This window comes from Phyllostomus hastatus, unplaced genomic scaffold (genome assembly GCF_019186645.2).
Source record: "Phyllostomus hastatus isolate PE091 unplaced genomic scaffold, TTU_PhHast_1.1 phas_contig_148, whole genome shotgun sequence".
Taxonomy (NCBI): domain Eukaryota; kingdom Metazoa; phylum Chordata; class Mammalia; order Chiroptera; family Phyllostomidae; genus Phyllostomus; species Phyllostomus hastatus.
Genome location: NW_025333607.1, coordinates 8,855,076 through 8,881,927, shown reverse-complemented (window position 1 = coordinate 8,881,927; position 26,852 = coordinate 8,855,076). Strand labels below are relative to the sequence as shown.

The 26,852-nt window shown below is 45.2% G+C and overlaps 1 protein-coding gene across 2 annotated transcripts in view; it reads left to right on the top strand.

Annotated features, from left to right (window-relative positions):
- PLD5 (phospholipase D family member 5) overlaps positions 1-26,852 on the top strand; it is a 213,332-nt gene that overhangs the window by 176,749 nt on the left and 9,731 nt on the right. For both annotated transcript variants that reach the window (XM_045816494.1, XM_045816504.1), the window contains exons 6-8: positions 17,751-17,948; positions 21,264-21,400; positions 23,696-23,864. In XM_045816494.1, the coding sequence (XP_045672450.1) occupies positions 17,751-17,948; positions 21,264-21,400; positions 23,696-23,864 (504 nt within the window). The remainder of the gene's footprint in view (positions 1-17,750; positions 17,949-21,263; positions 21,401-23,695; positions 23,865-26,852) is intronic.

Here is a 26,852-nt window from a genome sequence, read left to right as displayed (position 1 = left end):
TTGCAGTTGAAAACCTTTTGAGTCATAACTTCTCTGAGCCAGAAAATACCTCAGAGCTGGGGTTCCCAAACTGTGCACTGAGGCACCCTGGGTTTACATGTTCGAGGAAAGTACAACAAATCTATTGGTCTGGTTACCACAAAAGTTACTAGCTCCAAGGAGTTCATAATTTCAGCCGTCCTCGTGAAGCTAGGGGGTTGGCAGTGGCTCTGATAAAAAGCAGTACTGGATAAGAGTCTTTGAGGAGCAGGACACAAGGTGGTGCCCAGCGTCATTCCAAGTTCTGAGTTGTGCCAAACAGACGCTCACATCCATTCATAAATAGTTGTGGTTATCTGGGTGTGAAAAAATATATTTAAAATGTATTGGTACTGCTTTTAAAAAACTGTTAAGTTGTTAGTACCTCAATAAAAATGAACCCGTTTGGTTCTAACTACTAAATAAATCAAAGTCTTAGGTGTTTCTTTTGACTTAAAAATCCTGTACAACAATTAATGAGACGTTAAGGGTCCTGTGATCTGAGGAAGTTTGGGAACCTCTGCCTTCAAGTCCAGCTAGTCCAGCTAGTCTAGCTGCCTATTTGATGGCATTAAAATACAGAATAAGGAATGATATTTTAATAAAATACTTAAATTATAATAAAGCAAAACATGTTATAGTTTATAACCAGCTGCTGTCATTAAAGGAAATTACAAGTTATGTTCAGTAATAAATACTCAAGTTAGGGATGGAGTCCATTGACATTGTATTAGTGTTCAACTTTCCTTTTACTACTTTTCTTATCTAAGTTAAGACAAAGTAAAATAAAACCTGTACTACCTCTTCCCGTTATTTAGATGATGCTGTGGTGGCTTCCTGATAACACTGATTGTGTGTCAGAATTCAGGAACAAAGACCATCGCAAAGTGAAATGACATGTAATCAATGGTGTGAAGAAACGTAGGAACAAGTCATGGAGATGAAGAGAGATATAGATACAGCATATTTTAAAAGTCAGTGATTTTACAGAAACACTTAAAACTTACATCCATTTTGGTACCCTTGAAGAACCTCTGTGAGCTCCCTGGAACCTCAGGGACACCCCATCCTCAGTGTCAGAGCACAGCCTGCGGAGTTTAACCTGCGCGACAGGGCTACTGAGAGCTCTGGGCCACTGGGGAGGCTTCCTTAGTTCCCTGAACTGTAGGGTTTTCTGCCTTTGGGGAAGCGAGGCAGACCGGGTAGCACTTCGAGCATCTTATGTGTAAACATTTGTCCTGCATTCATCTTCACTGATATCACAGGGAAGGGGTGGAAACTCATTAGCCTATAGAACCTCATTAAAGATTATCCCCAAAATTTCTGCCCTTGAAGGTAGAAATGATCACTCTGACTTTTACCACCAAGTAGAAATGAAAGAATTGACACCAAAGGGCCAATTTAGAAATTCACTTTTTTGATACTGACCAAAATCATCATTAATCAAACATTCAGCAGATACTTCTGAGCCTTGTTCTTAGGGAAGCAATTATATATGATTTGGGAAAGGAGATTGGATAGACTGTGGATGACCTGGAATGCTAAATTTAAAAGTTGGAGGTGGATCTTTGAAAGAGTGAAGAGCCATTGATGATATTTGACCTTGACCTAATCAAAGAAGTGTTTCAGAGAGATGCAGATAAAAACAGCAGGAAGGAGACATTTATACAGCAGTTAGTAGTGCTCTAAAGTCCTCCAATGCCGGGCTCAGGGGCACAAGAATTGATTGTTCTCTACAGCAGGACTCCAATAAAATTGGAAAGAGCTGCATGCATGCTATTTTAAATTTTCTACACATTAAAAAAAATTTTTTAAAGGTCAAAATAATCACAATTTAATGTAACCCAATATGTCTAAAATGTTAGCATTTCAATATGTCATTGATATGAAAAATGGAGATATTTTACATTTTTCATACTGAATCTTTTAAATTCAGCATGTCATTTGCACTCCTGAGCACTTCTCGATTCAGACTAGCCACATTTTTAACTGCTCGGTAGCCCCACACAGCCATCCACTACTTTATTGGGCAAAGCGGCTCGAGGGCCTTGCTCCTCCACCCGTGGTCTGCAGACCCGCAATATCGACATCGTTGGAGCGTGGCAGTTTCTGCCCCGTTTCTGCACAGTTCTCGTGTTGCACCCCCAACCTACTGAAGCAAACCCTACATGTTAATAAGAAGACCTATGCGATTTGTGTGCTTGTGAAAGTTGGGAATCACTGTCTTCTAGAACAACGCTTCTCAACATGTGGTTTGTGGGGCCAGAACCAGCAGTATTGGCACCACCTGGGAAATTTGGGGGCGCCAACACAGACCTATTGAATTAAACTGCAGCCAGAAGTCTGAGTTCTCCCAGGCTCTCCAAATGATTCTGATACACGTTTGAGTCTGAAAACCACTGTACGGGAACCTCTTTCTCTGAGGAGGACACTAACAATCAGCCTCAAGTTCTCAGTCCTGCAGCAAAGTATCTTCGTGTTGGAGTAGAATGTGGTAGACTCTAAGTGCACTATTTTTTTTTACTTTCCTTTATTTTGAATCTTTGAGTTATCTGTAAATAAAATCCTCCAGATATTTCATCATCAGGATTCTCTTTCTTACTTTCAGATTAGATTATTAGACTGATTTCTTGGTCCACCTGCAAGAGTTTGTTTTAGTTTTTTGTGTGTGTAGTGGTCCCACCAAGAAAGCACAGTATTTTCCTGAGTTATGAAAAGTTTATGTCCTCTCTGCATATATGGTGAGGCCGGTGGCTTCTGGATAAGGGTAGTCTTAGTACGTATTTTCTAGTCCATTACCATTTTTGTTTCATTCTATAGTACAGACTCTACAGCATGGCAGCAGCTTGTAATTCTGTGGAGATTACATTGTGATTTGAGTGTTAATTAATGCGTTCGTAGCTGGCAGCATATTTTGAACATCCTGCTCTATAGGCAGAGAGAATAATTGAAGTGGCATCTTGTCTCGCTCAAAAGCCTGTACTTGTGAACCACCTGGGAAATTCAGCATTATCTAGGAAAGTAGGAAGAAAAAAAGGGAGTCCTAAGATGGACTCATGAAGAAAAATTCCCATTTTACTAGGTTCATTTTTCTCCAGGACAGAGTGACGGACCCCGTAGATAAGAAAAAAGCAAGTGGAGTGTTTATTTTTAACTAAACTGCTTGGTTGCATTGCATTAGGACTCCCAGAGCTGCGGTGAATGGAGAGGGGTTCTCTCTGACCGGTGCTGGGCATTGGAAGTTGGCCGCAGGCTAGGCTAGGGCACCAATAATATTTACCCAAAAGTAGAGTAGCTGGGGTTTGTAATGAATACATGTGGCAGGTCTATGATGTGGACAATCACAACAGCATGTATAGTACGTAGACACTGGTCAAAGAGTTGGTTCTAGAAGCTGGATACACTTAAACCTGGAAAGCTGGTTCATAGCATTGGTCAGCACCAAGGACAGCGCCCAGCTACGTTTGCCCGCAGTTAACGGCATCATCTAGAGGCAGGCCCCAGGTTAACACCTATTTCAAGCTGTGAGCACAGGCTCAGTGGTAGAGGGCTGGTTGGTTCCATCCTGTCTGGGTCCTCAGGGCTGGAGCCCGAATCCTCATTTGAACCAGACATTCCCCTGTTCATCCCTGTCACTTCTTCTGAAGGTAGACCCCTTGCTAGGTTGTGTGGTGACCCGCCACCCAAGCACTCCTCGGCTCAGTGGTGAAAAGGGGTGAGTGGAAACCTATCTATTGGTCTTTCACTGGAATCCTCTGTCTCACGGGCATGTGAGCAACTGGCACCGTGAACCCAGCAGTGGGGGTGTGGCCTGTTCTTGAAAGGTGGATGTTTTTATTCAGAGATTTCATGGAAAATTGTGAGGCTCTCCACGGTTCCCCGACTGAAAAGAAGAAACCAATGAGGCTGACCCTGCTGTAGTTGAAAACCACTTAGCTGGAATGGTTTCCTGTGCTTTGGGAGCTAATCGTTGGAACAAGGAGGAGATCCCTCACGTGTGTTAGCGGAGCCCTTCCAGTGTTAACCTGCATTGTGTCCGAGGGAACCCAGGCTCTCGCAGCGTCTGGGGCGGGCTGGAATTCTTCGTTCCTGACACAGTGGCCTCAACTGATTAGAGCCTCTTCCCTCCTCTCTTCCCTTTGGCTTTGTAATGAGTGGTACAGGCCCAAAAGTTCATTCTAGAAAACGTCATTAAGTCAAACGGTTTCAGGTAGAAAGTGCGAATGAGTGAAGTCTCATTTAAAGAAGTGATATTTTATTACTTTTAAGTGCATATATAATGTAACACACCAAACCAGCTAGAGCTGCAATTTCCAAGTGGACATTAAGCAGCAGTTGTTGCTTTAATGAGCAGATAACTTATTTTTAATTAGTGTGGTTCGATCAGGTACTCAAAATAAGCTGGTCCTTTAAAATAGGTCAAAGGATGCATTCCTAAAAACCTCCAGAATCTCAGAAACAAGGCAAAAGTATACTGTACTTTCAGTCCAATTATCATCTTAAACTTGTGTTGTTTAAGTTAATAAGGAATTACTGTATATATTCTACTTCTCCTATAAACTTGGATTTGAGAAAAGACCAATTATGTTTATCACCAGCTTTCTGACCAAACAGCAGTGGGGTTGTTACAGCTTCAAAGCACATCTTTTTCTGTTATCTGTGATACATTGACAGTTTTAAGACTATAGTCTCAGCAGAAAAACATTTATTCTCAGAAAAAAAAACATTTATTCTCAGAAAAAAAACCAGACTACATTATCAGCAAAAAAAAAAAAAAACCAAAATACCATTAAGTCAAAACAAAATATCTGGAAATTTTTTAATTGACATGTTTATATTACTCTGGTATTATAAAAGACATGCACCTTTTATTGGTTGGCCCAATTAATATATTCTTTGTGTTCAACCAAAGGCTTTCTTTAAGGTTATTTTTCAGTTATCCATGATATAAGAATGAATAAACATCGATAAGCTTATTAAAAGATCTGTTGATCTTAATTAAGGATTGATCTTTATCACTTGACTTTGGTTTGTTGGTTGGATTGTTCTGTAAATGCTGGATGTTCTGTTTCCCTAGGTTTGTGCTATTGCCCTAGTATGCGCATTCTGAAAATGCCTTTCCAGTATATTCTGTCGTGTAGCTTGGTGAAGAAGCATCCCCTCAGGGAAACATTCCCTGATGTTTATATGTAGCAACATACACTGATGTGGTTTTCACGTCTTTAGCCTCAGCGGCAATTGAGTAAACAATTATTGAAACGTTTTAAAGGCAGACTGCAGGTCAATCAGAAAGCACCAGCCCGATTCCGCCCTGAGTCTCAGCACCAATGGCCATCTCACACATGCCAGATTATTTTGTTTGTTTTCATCTCGGCCACAATGTGCTTCACAGGCTGCTTTCACATGGCCACACATGCCCACAGTGTCAGTCCCTGCGACTCTTTGGCCTTGGGTGACTCATCTGTAAAATGGGGATTAAAAACACAGCGCTGACTTCGGAGTGTTGCTGTGAGATTCAATGCCATTAAACTGAGAAGTTTCTTGGGAAGTGAAAGATTGCGTAAATGTTAGTCATTACCGTCGTCACCATCACTGTGAGCGGTGCTGTCACTGTCACTGCTGTACCGGATCCCATAACGACACCTTCTTTTACATCCCACCCCAAAAAGGCTGCCAGCAAGCAAGTGAGTGACGGTGACTTTACAATAAGGACAGTCTGAAATCGACTCTATTGGGCCAACATAGGCTTCAGTCTTTGGTTCCTTCCTTTGGTCAGTAACCGAGTTTTATGTACCACTCACAGCTCAGCAACGCGGGTAAGCACACCCCAGCACTGGCCACGGCAGCCTGCGAGGCGTGTCATCTGCCTGTGAACGGTGAAGCCAGGGACACTTCGGTTTTCCCCAAGCCGGCTGCCGTCCGGCGTCACTGCTGCCAGCCAGCACCTGTTCAGTCAGTGCTTTCAAATAACAGTTAGTCAGTTCCTTGAGGAGGACTTTTTAGATTTCCTCTCTCCATTGGAGGACAAAATGGGGAAGGATTTCAAGAAACTGTCAGTAACTGAAGAGGTGGAAGATCATTTGCTGAATAAAATCAGTGTCTCTCCTGACGTGCCCTCCGATTTTAATAGATCTTGGAATTTGTGGAGGTAAAGGGGGTAGATATATTCTTTTTTCAATTACACTTGTCATTCAGTATTATTTTATATTATTTTAAGGTATACACAGAGTGGTTGGACAATTAGTGCCTTTATATAATTACAGAGCGATCCCCCCAGTGAGTCTAGCACCCACCTGACACCGTACGTAGTTATTACAGTGTTACTAACTGTATTCCCTGTGCTGTATTTCACATCCCCGTGACCATTCTGTACCTTCCAATGTGTGCTTCTTAATCCCTTCCCCTTTTTCCCCAGCTCCTCAACCCCCCTCCCATCTGGCAGCCCTCAGTTTGTTCTCTGTACCTAAGAGTCTGTTAATATTTTGTTTTATTCATTTATTTTGCTCTTTAGATTCTACATGTAAATGAAATCATACAGTGTTTGTCTTTTTCTGTCTGACCTATTTCACTTAGCACAATACCCTCTAGGTCCATTCCTGTTGTTACACATGGTAACCTTTCATTCCTTTTTTGTGGCCAAGTAGTATTCCATTGCATATATGTGCCACCGTGTTTTTATCCACTCGTCTGTTGATTGGCACTTGGTTTGCTTTCAGATCTTGGATGCTGTCTGTGAAGCTGCAGTGAACCTAGGGGTGCACGTGTCTTTTTGAATTAGTGTTTTGGATTTCTCTGGATACATGCCAAGAAGTGAAATTGCTGGGTGATAAGGTGGCTCCATTTTTAATTTTTTGAGGGGTCTCCATAATGTTTTCCACCGTGGCTGCACCAGTCTGCATTCCCACCAACAGTGCACGAGAGTTCCCTTTTCTCCACATTCTCTCCAGCGCTTGTTATTTGTTGGTTTATTGATGATGGCCATTCTGACAGGTGTGAGGTGACCTTCCACCGTGGTTTAAATTCAAATGTCTCTGATGATTAGTGCCCTTAAGCATCTTTTCATATGTCTGTTGGCCATCGGCACGTCCTCTTTGGAGAAGTGTGGGTTTAATGCTGCTCTGTGCCCAGGAGAAAAGCCTGGTGGTGTTCAGTTCCCGTCAGCGCCTGCGTGTGGGAGCGTGTGCACATGTGCGTGAACACAGGCAAGTGGGCTTTAGAATAGCTTGAGCGTATGGTTTTTCCTTAATTACACACATCACTCAGGTAAGGACATGAGGGCTTCTCGTGGCTTCCGAGTGTTTACCGTGGTAAAGATGAAACACGCTTTTTTGGCTTCGTCCATATTTCATCTCCAGCTGGTTGCTGGGCATTTGTTTTCCTTAAGGCCACACACACCTTTGTATCAGACTAAGAATGCGAAAAGGCTTCAATTAATTTTCCATAAATAAAAGCAACTCCTTGTCCTGGAGAACATGCCTCTTACGAAAGGGCACTGGAACCTCCCAACAGTGAAAGCTGCTTGTCCTAGAAACACGGCTACAGAAATAAACACCGGTGCAGCCTGCCGTCACTCTGTTCTCCGTTGTGTAAGTAAAATACCGAGGCCTGTTCTTGCTCCCTCTCAAAAACAAACGTTTTGTATGTGTGAAAGGCATATAAGTAAAGAGAAGAATGAAAGAGAAGGAAGACTCTGGCTGGGGAGCTCAGTGGTTAAGGCATTGTCCTGATATGCCCAGGTGTGGGTTGGATCCCCGATCCGGGCTCTTACAAGAAGCAGCCAGGGAATTAGTGGAACAGCACATCTCTCTCTCTCTCTCTCTCTCTCTCTCTCTCTCTCTCTCTCTCTCTCTCTCTCTCTCTCATTAAAAATATAGGAAAAATTTTAAAGAAACAAAGGAGGAGGTGACGAGGAGTTATTTCCACTGGGAAAATCCTCCAGCCCCAAGTATATACCCCACAGGGTTTCTCCTCCTCCTGAGGGAAAAGTCTTTGTAGGTTGATACTGGCAGGTGAGAAGACAGATATTTGGCCCTGGCTGGTGTGGCTCAGTGGATTGAGCACCAGTCTGTGAATGAAAGGGTTGCTGGTTCGATTCCCAGTCAGGGCACATGCCTGTGTTGCAGGCCAGGTCCCCAGTGGGGAGTGTGCATGAGGCAAACATACACTGATGCTTCTCTCCCTCTCTTTCTCCCCCCTTTGCCCTCTCTAAAAAATAAATACGTAAAATATTTTTAAAAAGAAACCAAAACACAGGCATTTGGTCTGTGGAAGAACATAGAAAGAATTTGCATTTTAGTCAGAGCAGCATGAAATCCATAACAGAAAAGTGCCTTCAAAGATGTACAAGTCAACATCCAAGTACTTCAAATTAATCATGTGTAACCCAAGCACAGAAGCACTAAGCAGCTGTATGATGAGTTGCAGGAGAAACCAGAGACCAGAGATAACGTAGGCAGGGCTTCCCAGAAGTAACGAGAAGGCTGCGAAAGAGGAGACGGAAGGAATGTAGAGGCGGTACCATTTCCGCCACATCCATATAAACTCATCACATCTGTCAAGGAGATTAACTAGCTCACTGAATGCTTGATATTGCTTCCATATAAAAGCAGACAACTGCATGTGAAGTTGAGTTCTCCAGAAAGCCGTTTCTAAAACACCCTTACCTTCTAGTGTCTTTCTGTGGCCTTGAATTCCATTTGCAACGGAAATAGGGTCATTGGCATGACTCACGTCTATGTCAGCAAGATGTCAGCGCGTCTGTGGAGTAGATGCGCCTCACGGACGATGCTGGAGAGCCTTGTTACCTTTCTAAAACATTGGGCGACTCACCGGATAAACTTGATAGAACTTTCCAGGGGTAGACACAGTTTCGCTTGCAGTAAACTACAGACATTTTTTCACGTACAAAATTAGACTTAACACTACTTCCCACACATTCACTTGGGCTGTTTATATCACTGGGGTTGAAGGAAATTTGATTTCCAAGAATAAGAGGTGATTTTTCTGTACTTTCCAAAAGTGCACACAAATTGCATGAATTTCATTTTGTTACTTTCAAATGCATAACCAACATATGGGTATTGAGGGTTTTACCTTCTTTACCCAAATACCTCTTTTCTTAAAGAAAGGTAATGGCTTTTACAGAAAATTATTTATCCCTTGCATGTATAGGATTTTCTAAATTCACTCCCTAAAAAGCCTAAAACTTTGCCATCATCAGGAATTGAATGATGAAATTATCAATAGATACCTGGAGGCTTATTTACAATTACTAGAAAATATTATATATGTGTATATATAATATATAATAATGCATATATAATAATAAGTATAATGCATATATATATACATGCATTATTCTTTAGCAGGTTCCCAAAAGAAGTAAAAGATCCTATTTATTTTCTGAGATGAAGGCAGCTGTTCTCTGCTGTCCTTCCTCTCTCCCTGTTCCTCCTCCTCTTTACTCATCTTCTCTTCTACAAATTCTTTTCTCTCCCTCTTTTTCTCTTCATTTTCTTTCACCTTTTCCTTCCTCTCCTCCTTCTTCTGGGTGGTTGGGAATGCACATTTAGCCCAGCCCAAGTATTGAGACACAAAAAGGCAGGAAAAATTCTGGGAAAGAGAAAGAACAGGAGCAGGTTTTATATAATGTACTTAAGGAGTAAGTGAAGTCACTGTCTAAGTTCAAATTTATGAGAAAGAATTCCCTTACTTTTCTGATTTGTTGATCAAGCATCCTTCCCCTTGATGTCCATATTTTGGTTCTTTGAATTCTAATTGAATTTTTTTAACAAATCCCCACAGAATCTTTGCTCTCTCAATGACAATAATTAAGGAAAATAGTTCCTTCTCTCCTTCTCTTTGTTTATGTTTCCATGGATTCTTTCATTATTTTTATAGTCCTAAGGTGTTTATGGCATGTAGAACCATCTGATGAAGATCAGGAGACACAAAGATGAGGATGGACTGGGTCGGAAAGCTGCAGGGTCTCTGACGACTATTTTTTGGAAGGATGATGTTGATTATTGGTAACATGATTTTTTTTTCATGTATTACTCTTTCTTCTTTTGTGGTCAGAACAAAAATGGGAGACTCGGATACCCCTCTTCATCTTGCCAGGCTGGAGGATCCTTTTGCTGCCAGCTCGCATCTCCTCCCTGCAAATATTTATAACCTAAAAATAAAGCATGTGCTTCGTGATTGCGGTATGACTTAAGCTGCTTATTCTTTCTAATTGAGCAGAACCTATGTTGACAGGTTTATTATTTTAAGCGAGGCGGAGCAGGGCTCCTCATAGCTTCTTAGTACCACAGCCTTGAGCCCGAAAGAGAAGCTGGAAATGAAATGTTTATTAGAAATATTCAGAGGAACTTTCCATTATCATTCATCGCTGGGGTCTCCTCTTTGGGCAATTCTTTTACTACATTAAAATTGCCTACAGGAGTGAGAAAAAAAAACACAGCAGCCTGAGAAGTAAACACATATTAGATTCCTGAGAATTTACCGCTAGACAATTTTCTCTGCGCTTTAGCTCTCTCAGTTACACAGTGACGGAAATCATATTGACCTGCTTCCCAGGTAATGGCTGAAGTCATTGCACAGCAGCTTTTAAACTAATAAATGAGTGCCCTGCCAAGGGAAAACAATTGAGGGAGTGGAACAATGAAAAAGCACTTCAGCAGTGACGACACTCGGCCCAAAGCCTCCGGTATGTTCAGAGCAGAAAGAAGCGCTCCTTCCTATTAGTGGCAAACAAAGGGCCCCACTTCTGTGTTCCCTGCCCTTTCATCAGTGATGTCAGCCTTTGGGAATTTTAATTGGAAATTTAATTTGGGGTAAGACTCAGAGGAGAATTGAACTTCCAATCCCAGCTTGTTAGTGGAATTAATGTTGCCCCATCTTTGTGATTGAATTCATCTTGTATATATTTTTTAAATGATGCCAAATAATTATTTCTTGCCAGCTAGGCCAGAAACAGTCTGTGAAAGATACAGGAGATGGTGGTATTTGCTCCACGCCAGGGCTGAGCAGCTGTGTCTCCTGCCTTGAGACGTTCTGTTTGCAAGCCCAGGGCGTGAACCTGAGTGGGACTCTCTCTGTCCCCGCGTGTGGCAGCTCTGACTTGCCCCGTGGTTGTACCTGAGTGTTCTTCACCTGGACTGAGAGATTATCAAGGCCTCAAATATATTTCTAATAGGCCTTGCTAGAAATGTGTAATCTCTACTGTCTTGAGATCTCTTGAGCAGAAAATTTCCTACCGCCTAGTGACATCGCAGCCATTTGTAAGGTGGTAATGCAACTAATGCCTCACATGTGTGTGCTGACGCTGGTGCAAACAAACCTAACACTCCGCCAGACCTACAAAAGTACAGCACAGACAGCCATGCCCAGTACATAATACCCAATAATGACAATAAACGACTGTTTCTGGTTTATGCATGTACTCTATGTTTTATCATTAGAGTATATTCTTTCTACTTATAAAAAAAGTTTGCTCTGAAGCAGCAGCCTCATACATCTCGTGTGTACCCCCTCCCTGGATTACTTCATTTCGTCGTGTGCTTGGTTTAATCTCATGTTGTTTTGTGCAGTAACATGCTGGATAGGCTTGTAGCCTCGGAGCAGTAGACTACCCTTCGAGCCTAGGTGTGTGGGAGGCTGGGCCGCCTGGGCGACGCACTCTCTGATGTTCGCTCAACAGTAGAATTACTGAACAAAGCGTTTCTCAGAACACGTCCCCGTCAGGAAGTGGCGCATGAAGGACGGGAAAATAACAACACCCCTCTTTCATCCTACAAATGACCCCCCTGTGTGGGGTGACTTGATCAATAAGGCCCCGCTTTATTGGGCAAAGGGGTCCAGGACCGGAACTTAAGGACATTATTCTGTGATCTTCCAAGTCACTTTCCCTTTGGGGTCCTCCGTTTGCTCGATTTCGAAATAAAGTTGAACTAGCTGTTCTCCAAGGTTCTTCTATTCTTCTCTCTCTTGTTCCTTCTGGCACGCGTTACTGTTCCTATCTCCCAAAGACAGCAAGAAGTTAAGGGGTACGGACCACCCGCTGTGGCAGGAAAGGGGCCGGAGAGGACATCCCTGAGCTACAGGCAGCCTCTGAGCTGAGATTCAATTCTTCCTTTCTGTTCCCAGGAACAAAAAATTTCACCTGGAGGGCAGAAGCAAAATCAAGTTACAGCTCCTAGTAATTACATTTCCTGCAGTAACTCAGAATATAAATCAGCAACCAACTGGAACCACGTTAGTTGATCACATTTGAGGGTTCTTTTGTCTCTGTCAAGAAAATCAAAGACATGCTTGTTCGCATTTTTATAAAATGATGAAAACAGCACACCGGACATTTGTAAATGATAAATTGAGCTGTGGTTAGGCTAATTAGTATTAGTCATTGTGCGTTACAGCGAAGAACAGTGCTGATGCCTCTCCTGTCGTTCTGCTTTGAATCCCGGGACCACTAACGTAAATAGGAATTCCAGGGCAGTGTGGAAGAGGACACACACACAGACAGTAGGACTTGCCTCTTGCCCACAGGATGCTGTGATTTTGTGGGTGTTCCACTTTATAAATAATTCTTCCTGAAAATGAAATACTAAGCCAGTCTGTATCATACTCGCAGCCTCCCTGCTCTCTGGCTGGACATTTGAGCCAGTCTGTTGATCTCTCTGCACCTCAGTTTCCTTCCCTGTAAAATGGGTTGTTGTGAGGTTCAAATAACTGCAGAGTTGTAAAGCGTTTAGGACAGTACCTGGTGCACGGTCAGCGCTATATTGAATCAGTACCTGTGGTTATTTCTCCCTATGCAGTAGGATGATCGTATTAAACCCACATATTCCACAAGGTCTCCCTTTATGTCCAAGTGCAAGGGACAGAATGGAACCATTGATGTAACTCGACTTTATTAAAGTCATCACTCTTAGAACAGCCTCTTGGCAGGGCACGCAGGTGTTTGAGGTCCTAAGCCTCTCTTAGTGATCACTAATGCTACATCCATTTTGTCAAAAAGACCATCAGTGTTTTCCTAAGAATAATTCCCTTCCAAAGAATCATCAGCTGGCGAAACTCCAGCCTTTTCAAGATTATTGTATTCAAACAGTTGAACCACTCAGTCAACCGTGTGATTGAGCCTAAAAGCCAAGAGAACCCGTCAGCATGCTCGGTGGGCATGTGGCTGGCGTATGGCTGGTGTGTTGCTGACATGAGGCTGGTGTGATGCTGACATGTGACTGGCGTGTGGCTGACATGTTGCTGATGTATGGCTGGCATACTGCTGGTGTGTGGCCGGGCTGTGCTCAGGGACCCACCAGCAGGCAGAGGGCTGATCCTGGCAGGTAAGTTCTGTACTATTGATCAGGCAACTTTAACAGTGACTCAGCTCATGCATCAGTCGATCGATTTAGCTTTTTGTTCCTTGGGAAATACAGATGTAGAAGCCCTTCAGAATCCCAAATCTGTGTCATTTTTCCCACTACCAGCATTTTAAGAAGGTTTGTTCCTATACTAGTCCTGAATTCTTTTGTTCTGGCTGAAAAAATCTGCAAAATGAGGCCAGTGCCTTTTTCTCATCTTCGGTCAACACCAGCCTGAACCAGGCAGGAATAATTAGAAATGGGCATGAGTCATTGTGAGGTTGAGAGGAGGATGCTCGTAGGCGGTGTCATTGTCCTTACATCTCCAGAGGGCCAGGCGTGGCTTCTTCCGTCGCCTTCAGCTTCTACCGCTGCATGAAGTCACCGAACAGAATGCCGCCAGGCCTGCAGAAAGCAGCTTACACAACCGAGGGAAGGGAAGGCTAAGCCTTTGCTCAGGATGGGATTGTCAGCAATACCGGTGGCACCGACAGTGACCCCTGGCATCCTGATGGTGGCAAATGGTGCAGGAGGAAGGTCCCGGGGATGATAGATTCTGCGATGTTCGTAAATATGCTTCAGATGAAGATCCGATCGTGCATCAGGGACAAACATCACTCACTTGTAATCATGGTGCCGTTAAATAAGACTTTTTATTTTATGCTTCCAGTTTTTCCATTTGCTCTTAAGGAATTGGTTCACCAGATTTCCAGATTCAAATGTGTGAAGGTAGACATTCCCAAACAAGATGCACAACAGAGACCGGAAGACAGAGCAACACTGACTGTCTAGGGGCATCCTTGCGCCCTGGACTCTTAATGGGCAAAGCTGCCTCCCAAAGCGCAGCCCTTCTTTAGGCCTTTGTTGCCTTCATTCGCTCCTTCCCCCTACACACCCCTGCTCTGCCGCCTGGGAACTTCCTGCCCCAACCACAGTATTGAATACCTACCCGGTCCTGCCCCCTACAGTGAGACTTAGCAGAGAGCAACAGCATACGGAGTGCGGGTCACTGTTCTCTGCTGCACTGGCTTGTTGTCCTCACAACACCGCCGCGTAGGTGCTGGGGGCACAGGGTGGTGTCACTGCCCCCCAGCAAAACGCAGGAAGCACGCGGAAGGAAAGGTTGCCATTCCGGCAAGCCGCCGTGGGCGGGACTTACAAAGGACTTGCCGTGGGAACTGGGCTCGTGCTAGGTACTGGGGCGGAGGGTTTAAGGGGGCAGAGCTTTGCGCGGGGTTGGGTGCTATCGGGAAGGAGGAGCAGCTCTGTGACTAGGGATCTTCACCAGCCTGTTTTACGTGGGAGGGGAACGAAGTGATGCTGAGGCTGTACTCGGTAGCAAAGCAGCCCTCACACCAGCCATGCTGGGGCTGTCTGCTCACTTCTGGGGCTCGGACGATGCTCACGTTTTGTCCGGGTTCGCCTTGCACGGAGCGGTCTTGTTTTTGTTTTGATCCACCCCGGACGGTCACGGGTGGCCCCGTCTGATGTCCGCGTCCTGGAAATGGCTTATGTTTAACAGATCGCCTGGGCTCAGCCGCAATGCCAGGCCTGTTCCTGGAAATGTCATGGCCAAGCTGACGGTCGCATGCCAGCTTCTGGACAATAGGGACTACCTGTCTCTCTCTTAGTGGTGTAAATAAGGTGAGGCACTTGTCCAAACTCATACAGCCCATGAGCTGAAGATGCGGAATGTTAATACAACTCTATCTGGTCTCAAAGCCCAAACTCTTAACAACGATTTGATCTCATTTTGCTTTCATGAAACTTCTGTTTTCATCTCCCTGGATTTCTCAAGGAAATCCAACCAAGTATCCTGGCATCTTCTGTGCGCAGAATTGCATTGAATCTTAAGAACAACATTGGCCACTGACCTCAGTGAGAACCCAAGCCTGATAGGACCTAAGCCCACTCTGTTTCAAGGGCAGCCTCTCGTCCTCCGCGTCGCACTCCTGTGTCAGAAGTCAGATTGTGTTCAGGTGTCACATCCATGCTACAAACACCTCTAGTCAGCGCTTTCCAGGCTTCCGGCTCCAGCACCCTCGTTTGGTGGAAGGGCCTGTGGAAACATGGAGGAGGTAGGAGGAGGGTCGCTGTTCCTTCCACGGGGCCTCCCTTCCCGTGGAGCCTTTTCACGAACACTCTGCAGATCCAGAGAGGAAGTTTAAAGGTGGCACAATCATTCTGCTCTTGACACTACACTGCCCCAAACCTCTGGTTACTCTCCTGCCCCGTGGGGACCCCTCGCCAGCCATTTAAGGCACCCTGTGATCTCACCTCTTCCTATTCTTTCCCCGTAACGCCTGCATATACATGCACTGCTCTGGCTGCGTAGAGTGACACGTCACTGTTTGAGCATCACTGTTTGTGCGCAGCTGCTGTGCTCTGCTTACACCTCCCTGCCATCACCTGCTAAAGGTTCAAGTTCATGAGCAGTAAAAACAGACCTGGAGAAGCAAGTGGGAATGTTCTGAATCATACATCTAAGATAGCCTGACTGCTGTGACCACTCAACTAGCCACGAATGGGTTCTAAAGAATGAATTCTATGTCCTCACACTTGTGACAGAGTGTCCGGAATCTGTTAAAGTAATATTGTTCATGGATAAAGACTCCCGCCACATCTGTTCCTTGATTTGAATGACTCTTTAACCCTTTAGGGCAAGGGTGTAGTAAGAAACATCCTCAGAAGGCAGAGGGAAGGTGGGCCTTGGTCTAGCCCCCCCATATTCATACGCTTGCACCCCTGTCCTGCTCAGCTCCGATCGCATCCCCGTCAGCCTCAGTGCCTTAGCACACGCCTGCTGTGCCTGACATGCTCTGCCTTCTCCCGCTTCCTTAACCTCTGATTGTCCTGGGTGTGTTTGTCCATCCAAGTCTAGGAATCTCGAGCAAAGAATTACTTGCCAGGTGCACAAAGACATATGCACAAGGATGCTCATTGCTTTATTTTCGAGTTAGGAAATAAAATAGGGACAAGTCCATGGGCAGGTCAGGTAACTTGCTGTGACTATCTATTCTGCTGTTAGTACGGAGCTGATAAGAGGACACCAGACGGGTACAGATGAATGTGGAAGATCTCCATGACACACTACTGGGGAGGCTTAGGGGCCAAGGTCACACGGTGGGTGACCTCTCCTGCAATCCTGAGCAGAGTCTCGAGTAGGGGGCTGGAGGACGAGATAGGAGGGGAGTTTAGCATCGGTGAACCCCAGCTCCCTAAAGGGTGAAGGCATCCCTACCAGAGCCCTTACTGGGTGTTCAGATCATAAACCATGTGTATTTGCACTGTCCTCTCATGACCAAAACTTCGCTTTGTCACTTTTATTGACGGAAGCAGAAGTCATGTGTAATTTTTACAAGGCAGCACTGGACCCAAATGAAGCCAGGGCTGCTGTGATCCTGGGTGTATTTGGTCAAGGTAAGAAAACCTGCACTCAAATTCGTCATCTACTGCTCACTAGATCTCTAGTATTTTTCTTGTCTGTGAGACCTTTATTTTTCTTGATTGTGAATCTTAGGAGGTGGGCAAAATAAGCTCTATGGTCCCTTTTTTTTTAAAGATTTTAGAGAGGGAAGGGAGGGAGAAAGAGAGAGAGAGAAACATCAATGTGCGGTTGCTGGGGGCCGTGGCCTGCAACCCAAGCATGTGCCCTGACTGGGAATCGAACCTGCGATGCTTTGGTTCGCAGCCCGTGCTCAATCCACTGAGCTACGCCAGCCAGGGCAATGGTCCCTTTTTTGTATGGTTCCAGGTCTGTTCCTCTTGAGGCTTGGGCAGCATTGGTAGGAATATTAATTGCAATACTTTTTAGTGAATACTGTAAGATGGGCACTCTTCTCAGCCCTCTACATGCAGGCCTGGAGAATTATAGCAACTCTTCAGAATAGATACTATCACGTCTGTTTTGTGGAAGAAGAAAATGAAGCCCAGAGACTTAAGTTTCTTGTCCAAAGTTACACAGCTAGAACGTCGTGGAGCTGGAACTTCATCCCAACCAGTCTGACTCCAGACTCCGTGATCTAAATCACTGGGTTGTGCTGCAGTTAAAAGTCAGCCTTTGTATGCCTAATGATTTAAGTATTCACACCAGAAATTAGTGTTAAGGAAACGAGTCTGAAGAGCTGATGTGAAAAGTGTACGTGAATGTGGGAAAATTACTTGTAAGAGCCCAACTGCAAAAGGAAAGCAAAATTTTACATTTTAACTGTCTTTATGAGGTGTCATTTTCTTATACCACATTGTGACATACTTCTGTATAAGAGTACAAAAAAAAGCCTCACTACTACTTTATTCTTGTGCATTTTTTTTCTCGGAATCTAACGCCATCAGACGCACGTGGCATTGATGCTTCCGATTTTAATTTCACAGATGAAAGAACTCGGTGTCATCTTCTACAACTGCAGCTGCCTGGTCCTAGACTTACAAAGGATATTCGCGTTATATAGTTCATTAAAATTCAAGAGCAGAGTACCTCAGACCTGGTCCAAGCGGCTCTACGGAGTCTATGACAATGAAAAGAAACTGCAGCTTCAGTTGAACGAAACCAAATCTCAAGCGTTTGTGTCGGTGAGTTGCCCCCCTTCTCCCCCGCCTCTCCCCCTCCACGGGCCCTGTATTAAGTTGGAATATTTGAGTGTGACCTTATGCTGGGCAAAAATGAACTCGGCAGATCCGTTGTGCTGCATTCCTTGAAGAGTTCCCGTGTGTCTGCTCTTATGCTCAGTCGCATGCTATCTCGGTGATGTTGACCATCCTGTGATGATGACAATAATAAATATTTAATAACCATTCCAGATACTTTGCACTAACTGACTTGACCCTCACCACTGTCCCTGAAGGGAGACCCAGGATGGAGAGCCACCAGCTCCCAGGGCTTCCACACCAGTTCCTCTCTTTGATGCCCTGCATCACTGATGCCCAGACTTGTTTTTAGCAATCGGACCCTCTGATGGAACGAATCTGAGAAAGCCCCAGTGTGTAAAGCAGACGAAAGCGGAGCTATTGTACAATACTTACTGGAAGCTGGAGGGCAAGAGACCCACCCAGAGGGGAAGACCCCTAGCAAAGGTCTCAGGCCTCTGACCTCCCTGAAAAACCACCACCCCACCCACCTTCGCCCACCTCGCCTGCCACCCCTCCACCCACTCACCGCCCTGCTGCCTACAGGCCCCAGCTATCTCCACCGTGTTACTGGCTGTGGCCTACAGCCCTGTCGTCAGACTTTAAAGTGTTCCAGAACCAGCTGGGGACCCCGTTTAAAACACAGACTTACAGCCTCCCCGTCCTTACCCAGGACCCAATCATGGCACCTTGGGTGAGACCTGGGAGTTTTGAGTTGCATCCAGCTCCTGAGTAGATCTGATGCTTAGAGAAACTTCTAAGTTTTAACGTGGCTGTTTCTCCATTGATTGATATCAGTGCTTTTGTGCCAACGACTTTTACATCACTGAAGGGCATTTCATTGAAGAGTGATTTGTGTCCTTTTAGCCTGTTACAATGAAAGCACGCTTTTCCACCATCTTTCCGTGCCAACATAATGGTGCACGTGGAGGTCCTGGCTGATGCTCTCAAGAGCATCAGTAATGCTGAAAAGAGGGGCAAACGCCAGGTTCTTTCTCATGGGGCCGTGCTGCAGCATCAGCGTTTGGTTTCTGACCATGATGATGAAACATGGCTACCTCGGCAAGGCAATAGCAAATGTAGAGACCAGCCACTCTGTACCTGAGTGAGTTCCTCCTGGAAAACAAACCCGCCTTCTGGGATGTGCAAGGAGCTCAGGAAATTCCTAGCTGAAACAGAAATTGGGCATTTGGACACCTTTCAGGGATGCTTTAGGATCCCCTCCAGAGTTTACATCCTCTTCTTCCACACGCTAACCTGATGGACATTCCAGGCAGAGCCAGCAGGCTGAGGGAATAAAATAGCGTGATTGCTTAATTTATGAATAGAGGTAAAAATGAGTAAGACAAAATCCCTAAAATCAAGCTAGGAACAGTCTAGGCAGGGAGATGAGGCAAGGGCAAGTTTATAAGTTGGAATATGCTGAACAGTTTAACAAGAGCATCCTATGATGGAAGGAAAGCAGAGGGAGACATGGCCCCTGGGTGGGGGTGTAAGAAAGTTTCATGGGGGAGATAGCATTTGAACAGGAACTCAGAGAATGTACAGGAGTCTCATAGGCAAAAATACAGAAGCACATCAGCCAGAGGGCTACTGGTGCAGAGACGCAGAGCCAGACGAGGTGGGAGACGGCTGTGGGGTGGCAGTTCTTTCCACTTGGGGTGCAGATGGCGTGGTAGCCGGCTAAGGAGGGAGGCAGAGAAAGAGACGAGGCTGTGGATACGTCCCTGCCAACGAGACCAGACTGGGCTCAGGGACCAGGAGCCCTGAGAGTGACACGTGTTTGTTTTTCCACATCATAGAAACCAGAAAGTGAGTTAGGGGGACATGCAGGAGCCCCCACGAGCAGCACTGGTGCCCAAATGAGGGAACCGGCCATCAGGAGCAGGGGGGACAATGCAGGAGACACTATAGGAACACCGGCCTTCTGTCTTGGTGACAGATGGAGTATCTGTGTCTGTGCTGGGGAGAGTGTGGACCCAGCATTGGTTTCTGTTTGGTTGGTTTTTATTTTTTATTTTCTTGTTGTTTCTTGGGGTGGAGGATTGCTTATTTTTTATTCTTTTTTAAACTTTGGAGCTCATCTTCATTCCAAAAGAAAAATATCGTAAATGATCAGAATCCCATTCTGATACTCACCTGTCAAGGTGGCTCTCTGGGCAAGGACACCGGGAGGGTGTGTGACCCTCAGCCCTCTCCTTTCTTCCCCCTGTCCTCCTCGTCCGGACACCAGGCCAACAGCTCCATCTTCCCTCTGTCCGAGCTGGGATGGGGTCCCCGCCAGCACCGTGTGGCTGTTGGCCCCCAGCATCTGAAGAGGAACCCTCACCGCCATCGCAGGGGAGCATTTGATGAGCGGCCCAGTACGGGCTTTCCGGGCAGTTCCGGAAGCTGTTTATTGGGCCTTTAGATGTTAGGCGCCTCTTACATTTTTTGCACTTAGCACTCGCCACAGCCTATTGCTTGTCAGAGGAAGACACAGGCTACAGAAACACCATTTTCAGTAGAAAAACAATGAGACACTCAAAGTACATCTTTCCCTTTCTATAGCAACTTGGTCTAAAAACACCATTCGCTTTTTTAAAGATGGAAAAACTACTTTGAACAAGAGTAAAATATACCTCAAGTATAATTTGCCTCTTTTTCATTTTGTTTTCAAGTCTTTCAGAGTATCTTCTTTTCCACTGTCTCTCCTGACGAATTTGGGCATCTTAATAGATCTCTCAGGTTTTCCTCTGGAATTATTGATGATCCTTTCTCAACTACCAACACTCCTCTTCCTGACCTAATGAAAGATTAGGCGGAAGGAAACAAGCTTTTTAGATTGTACTGAATGTTTTTATGGCCACATTACCTTTCCGATGAAACAACTTCTAGGGTAAAGTGCTCGCTATATGTATTATATGGTAATGCCTGAGGAAATTTACAGCTATGAACTCCAGGGTCACATAAGTGCAGAGTTGGGGCATTTCTCCAAAAATCAGAGATGTGTGTATGGAAAGCAAGAATTCCCCCCAAAATAGACTTAAAGGACAGATTTGAGACCGATTCTGCCACACTCCAACCTCTACACACCTCAACTCTGATTAGATTGAAAACACATGTGTCTTTTCTCATAGAGAACTGGAAAATAGGTTTACAAACATTTAGTGAAAGTCAAGATCCATTAAAACAGACTTTTTAAAAAAACAACAACAAAAAGAGAAACTCCCAGATGACAAAAGTTAATACTCTAAAAGTTTGGTTTTTGTGTCTTCACAGAATTCTCCCAAACTCTTTTGTCCTAAAAACAGAAGCTTTGACATCGACGCCATCTACAGCGTGATAGACGACGCCAAGCAATACGTGTACATCGCCGTCACGGACTACCTGCCTATCTCCAGCACAAGCACCAAAAGGTCAGGGCGTGCGTGACCTTGACTTAGAACCTGTCCCCAGGGCCAGACACTAAACAGGGGACTTCTGGAGAAACCAGCCCGGACGCTGCAATGCTATCAGATGATGTTGGCTTGCTCATCATTCAAATCGGCTGAGTGTGCATGTGCAGGTTACCCAGGATGCATCCCTTCCCTCAGTCCATTGTGAGGACTCAGGGTCTCACCCTACACAAGTACCACAGTAGTTTACATTAGAGGCATAAGAACAACTTCAGAATGAAGAGCGGGTTGTTTTCAACTTGAAAATTATTTGAAAACTAAAATAAGTGGGAAATAAAATAGCATTTTTTAAAAAAAATTGAAGAATATTAGTTGGGATGTGCCTAAATGACTTACTACAATGGAATAGGTCTGGCAAGAGTTTCCTTAAAGGGCGTCCCACCCTGTTGTATGCATGTCAGTCTTCATCAAACGCTGAACTGTCATAATACCTTTCCACTTAAAGGGCAAGGAAACTTAAAATACGTATGTTGTCTGTCAATCCATCCCTCTGCATGAGGAAGGGAGCATCTTAAAAGTGGAGAGGTTTTTCAACGATTCCTCATTGTTTCAGTGTGGAAATACACTGGATAAACCTAGGGGCAGACTGCACGCTCCTACACCACTGAGTGCGGGAATTCGTGGCTGCGCCCCCAATATTTCTCACTCTGGCTTTCTTGCTGGGAATGCAGAGATTCGGGTGCCTTGGGATGTTTTTGAATAATACACTCAATCCAGGAAAAGTGTTCCAAGTACACATTTCTGGGAGTACAACCTGAGACCTTTTTTAATTTGGAAAATTGCAATTTCAAAATAACCATTTATTGAGGTTAGGTGATTAAGAGTGCCCTACATGGCTTGAGTATTTTCCACGTTTCCAACTGCACATATGCATAATATGCAGCTTATTTGTGCTAATGACTATAGGATTACAAAAGGCGTATTTCCCCAGAAAGGGATTATTCCTAATGACCGTTGAAAAGCATTTTAAAGTGCACATTATTAAAACACATCTACTTTTAAATATTGGGTATCTTTTGAACATTCATGGTTTTTTTTTCACATCTTTTTAAACCCTCTTTTTCATGTTTTAATGTTTTTTTTAAGATTTTATTTATTTATTTTTAGAGAAGGAAGGGAGGGAGAGAGAGAGAGAGAAACATCAATGTGTGGTTACTGGGGGTCATGGCCTGCAACCCAGACATGTACCCTGACTGGGAATTGAACCTGCGACACTTTGGTTCGCAGCCCGTGCTCAATCCACTGAGCTACGCCAGCCAGGGCCTGTTTTAGTATTTTTTAATTCATTGTTTACTTGGTTTTAGATTTAGTTCTGTACTTCAGCTTCACTTGGGGAAGATTTTGAAACATAACAGATAGGTTTCACCTGATTTTATCATTCAGAAGAACATTGTCAAGGTTTGGTTAGGGTTGGATGATGATTCCTCATGACTGACAAAATCTTCATTCCACAAAGTTCCACAAACAAAATTAAGATCCCTTCATGGCCAAGGAGAAGGATTAGTGATTATAAAATATTTTGGAAATATAAAAGTTAGAGAAAACTAAAAGAATGTTAAAGAACTGAGAACGTAACCTGAAATTTTGCATTTTCATTATTAATCGACCATTTCAGCTCTTAGTCCATGAGCATTTTCATCATACTTTGGTATTTCAAAACTTCTAATGCCTCCAGCATTCAAAATGAAAAGTCATCAGAGACCTAAGAAGTAGTTCAAACATCCAGGTTATAATTAAATTCTATGAATAAAAAATACTTTTAAAGTCAGGCTGGTTACCTGTCTTTAAATCATCCTGGAAACATTTTTTTTTACTTTAGCTCTAAAGACGCATAGAGCAGAAGCTCATGCTGGGGACAGTTAGCAAGAGAAGGGCGGGTTGAGCAGGGTTTGGGGAGAGAGCAGTCACTCACGGCTCCTCACGAGCTCTGTCGGGAAGTCGATTCTTGGCACAAAGGTAGGTTTGGAGGTGCAGAGAGGGTGGCACACGGCAGTGGTCAGTCTATCTGTGCCCTCTGCCCACGTAGCCCAAAGCCTTGTGGGGGGACTCTTTTGTCCAGGGACAGGTCTATATCGTCCCTCGGTGCCCTAACCCAACAGGCTTGCATTTTTTCAACGTATCCTACAAGGTCATGTACATATCGCAGGACAAAGTAATGATCAGATTCACATCAGTGTTCTCGAAAGTCTAGTTCATTTACTTTCCAAAACTGACTTGCTTTCTTTATTTTTATCCATGTGAATATTATTTCCACAGGACTTACTGGCCAGACTTGGATGGGAAAATAAGAGAAGCGTTAGTTTTGCGAAGCGTTAAAGTTCGACTCCTCATAAGCTTCTGGAAGGAAACCGATCCCCTTACATTTAACTTCATTTCGTCTCTTAAAGCTATTTGCACTGAAATAGCCAACTGCAGCCTGAAAGTTGTAAGTACTGTGTTGACTTGGTTATTCATGAAAACTAGTTTCTTCCCTTTGCACACCTGTGAAAGCTATAAGCACACACATACATATACACTCTCAATAAGAACTAGAATAACAGTCTTTGATAGTGAAAGACTCTGGAAAAGGTAGGGTAGGCAATTTCTCAAAACAGTCACAGCCCCCAAAAGGAGACTAGAACGCAACTTTCCTGGCACACTCAAGAGTCTAGCCCCCCTTGCACACACTTCCTGTTGTGCCCTTTCCATTTCCTGTGAACGGCCTCCTTCACCCGCTAGTCTTCTGGGTAAGACATGCCCAACAGAGCACTGGGCCTCGCACCAGCGCAGACTCGCCCAGCCTTGGAGTCCCCTTAGTCTGGCTTCCTGCCCTCGCTCCAGGTCTCTTGGGCCTCATGCTAACCCAACGCTCCCTGCCCCGAAGGAGGCAAGACTGGAAATTGTTATACTCTGGACATGCTGAGTCTCTGGCGCAACTTGGACCCTCCTCTGGTCCTCACATGGGCATTCCCTTCCTCCCCACATGCTGTTCCCTCTTCCTGCAACACCCTTCTTCTCCATGCTCCAGCTGACCCACGCCCGCTAATCTTTTAGCCCAGACTCGACTGCAGCCATTCAACAAGTGTGTGCCTTGAGAGCCTACTGTGCCAGGCCCTCCCCTTAGGGGCCCAGGATGACAGGGGCTCTTCTGTCAGCTCTGACACACGGCTTCCAAGATTCCTGAGCCTCAATGTCACAGAGCTAACCGGAAGGAGAGAGAGACTGCAGGCCTGTATGCGTTAGGGGGTGAACGTGCCCATAGACTCCATCCTCCGCCCAAGTATGACCCAGCCAGCCGCACACGACTGTGAGGGAGGCCTGGGAGTGTGGTCAGAAAGGTGGCTGTATTCCCAAGGACACAAAGGGACAGCTTTGTAAGTGGTCACGGTCTGAAAGTTGGGGCACCCAGTGCCCGTTTTACACTTTTCCCACATGGAAGCTGGTGGGCCCCTCATGCTCCCTGTGTAGCTCCCCAGGGGTGTGGCCTCCTCGACAGCCAGTCTGGGCGTGATGCCTCCTGTCCCAGTGACACAGAAACTAACAACAACGACAGCAACCCCTAAACCTCCAAATCCAGATTGAAGTTACTTTCTTCCCACACAACCAGGACAGGACAGGGACCGTCAACACTCCCACTTCCTGACCCCTACCTGCCACTGAGGCCCTGTCCGCTCGAACCTCTGGTGTGAAAGGTCAAGGGCTCTCCTATAACACTCGTAATAAATGACCAGGAAAGTGGGATCCACCACTTTAACCTCCACAGAGCTTAGCCGGTTTCATCCGTCCAATGCTGACGGCCGTATCGTTTGAGCAAACCACATGTCCGCAGCTCACTGTTGGACATTTTACAAAACAGAGACCCCAAGCTCTGCTGAAGCCAGGCCATGCCCTTCTAAGCATCCCACAAAGACGAGGTAGAGAAGGAGCTTGCGGCCCCCACATCTAGGGCACGGATGGGTGAGGAGCTTTTCTAAGCAGGGTGGGTATCGGAACTTTGCGTGAGGCGTGGCTGCAGGAGTCGGGGGGCACTGACGAAGCAGATGGGCTGGGGTCAGGGCAGAGCACCCGTGTCCTTTGAGGAGGAGGCACCCACCCCTCACTTAGTGGGTCTTACCCACGAGGGGGCTCATGGGAAGACATTGCAGCTCACCAAGGTGTCCACGTGAGCTGGGTTTTCATTTTTTAATTCACTCACAGATCACTTTTAAAATGTCTTTGCTGTCACAGCATATTCAGTGCCTGACATTTTGTCGGGGAATACAATATAATTTCTACTGTCATGTTTGTCTCCCAGATAAAGCTGTTTCCCCTCTTTTGGACCGTTTTTGACTTTCTAGAGCAAATGGGCTCTCGGTAAAGCTGCAAGCTGTGATGTTGTCCCTGACTTAAATTAGGATGTATATTTTGTTCTCTTTTGAATCTCTCTCAATGCTACAATAGCTTCCTCAAAGGGAAAAAGGTGTGTGTGCAGGCACGTGTTGGGACAGAGTGTCCGAGCAAGGTCACTGCCAGCTGTCACGGAGTGGTGGGAAGCCTCAATGCCGACACGGCCTCACCTTTGACTTGAGCGCATTCACGGGGTAGTAAACCAGGTTGGAGAGTCCCCAAGACTCTGTGTGAACCCTCCAATGACGCAGATTTTGCAGAAGACAGGCACCGAGGAAGTAAGGTGACCCCGGCAGCTGTAACCATGACAATATGGCCCTGGAAGAAGGTTCCCCAATGAGGAGCAATACCCCATTCTTAGGTGGTAGATTTTGGCCTGTGCACCATGATTTTAAGGTTCTGTAAAAAATCAGAACAAAATTAGCAGGGCTGGAGAAGACCCTAGTGATCATCTAGGTCATCAGCCCCTTTTTCACCCCGGGGAAGGGGAAGACAGGTCGTCATTTCCTCACACCCAATGGGAACACCTAAGTTTTAAAGCTGTAAATGACATTTCCATTCCTAGGTATCATTCTGTTTTTCTCTCAAACACACATGGCCCCGCCACCACTAGAAGGCGTTCCAGGAAGGTTCCGTGTGGTTCTGAAAAGGTGCAATGTTTCCCAGTGTGCCAGAGCCTTGAGCCCTGGTCTTCGGTGGCTCTTCCTGTGAGCTCAGCCGCCACTGAAGGCTCATCCAAGCATTTCCATTTCTGAGAGATTCCCGAGGCACCAGCTCACCCACTCTTGCTGTCAGTCCTCCCCCTGCCCCCCCAGAACTTCCGCATCCCCGGCAGGAGGTGATCCGGAATGCTGTGTTTTGGGTCACATAGTTGAAATTCAGGATTCATGATTTGCAGTCGTGATTTTATTTTTATCTGCCTATTAAAAGAGCTTTAGACCTGGGTGTTTAAATGCAGAGTATTTGTTCCTTTGGCAAAATCTCTTTTGACCTTTGCAAACACCCAGTTAATCAGCTAGTCCTTGACAGGGGCCTGCCGCTGCGTCTA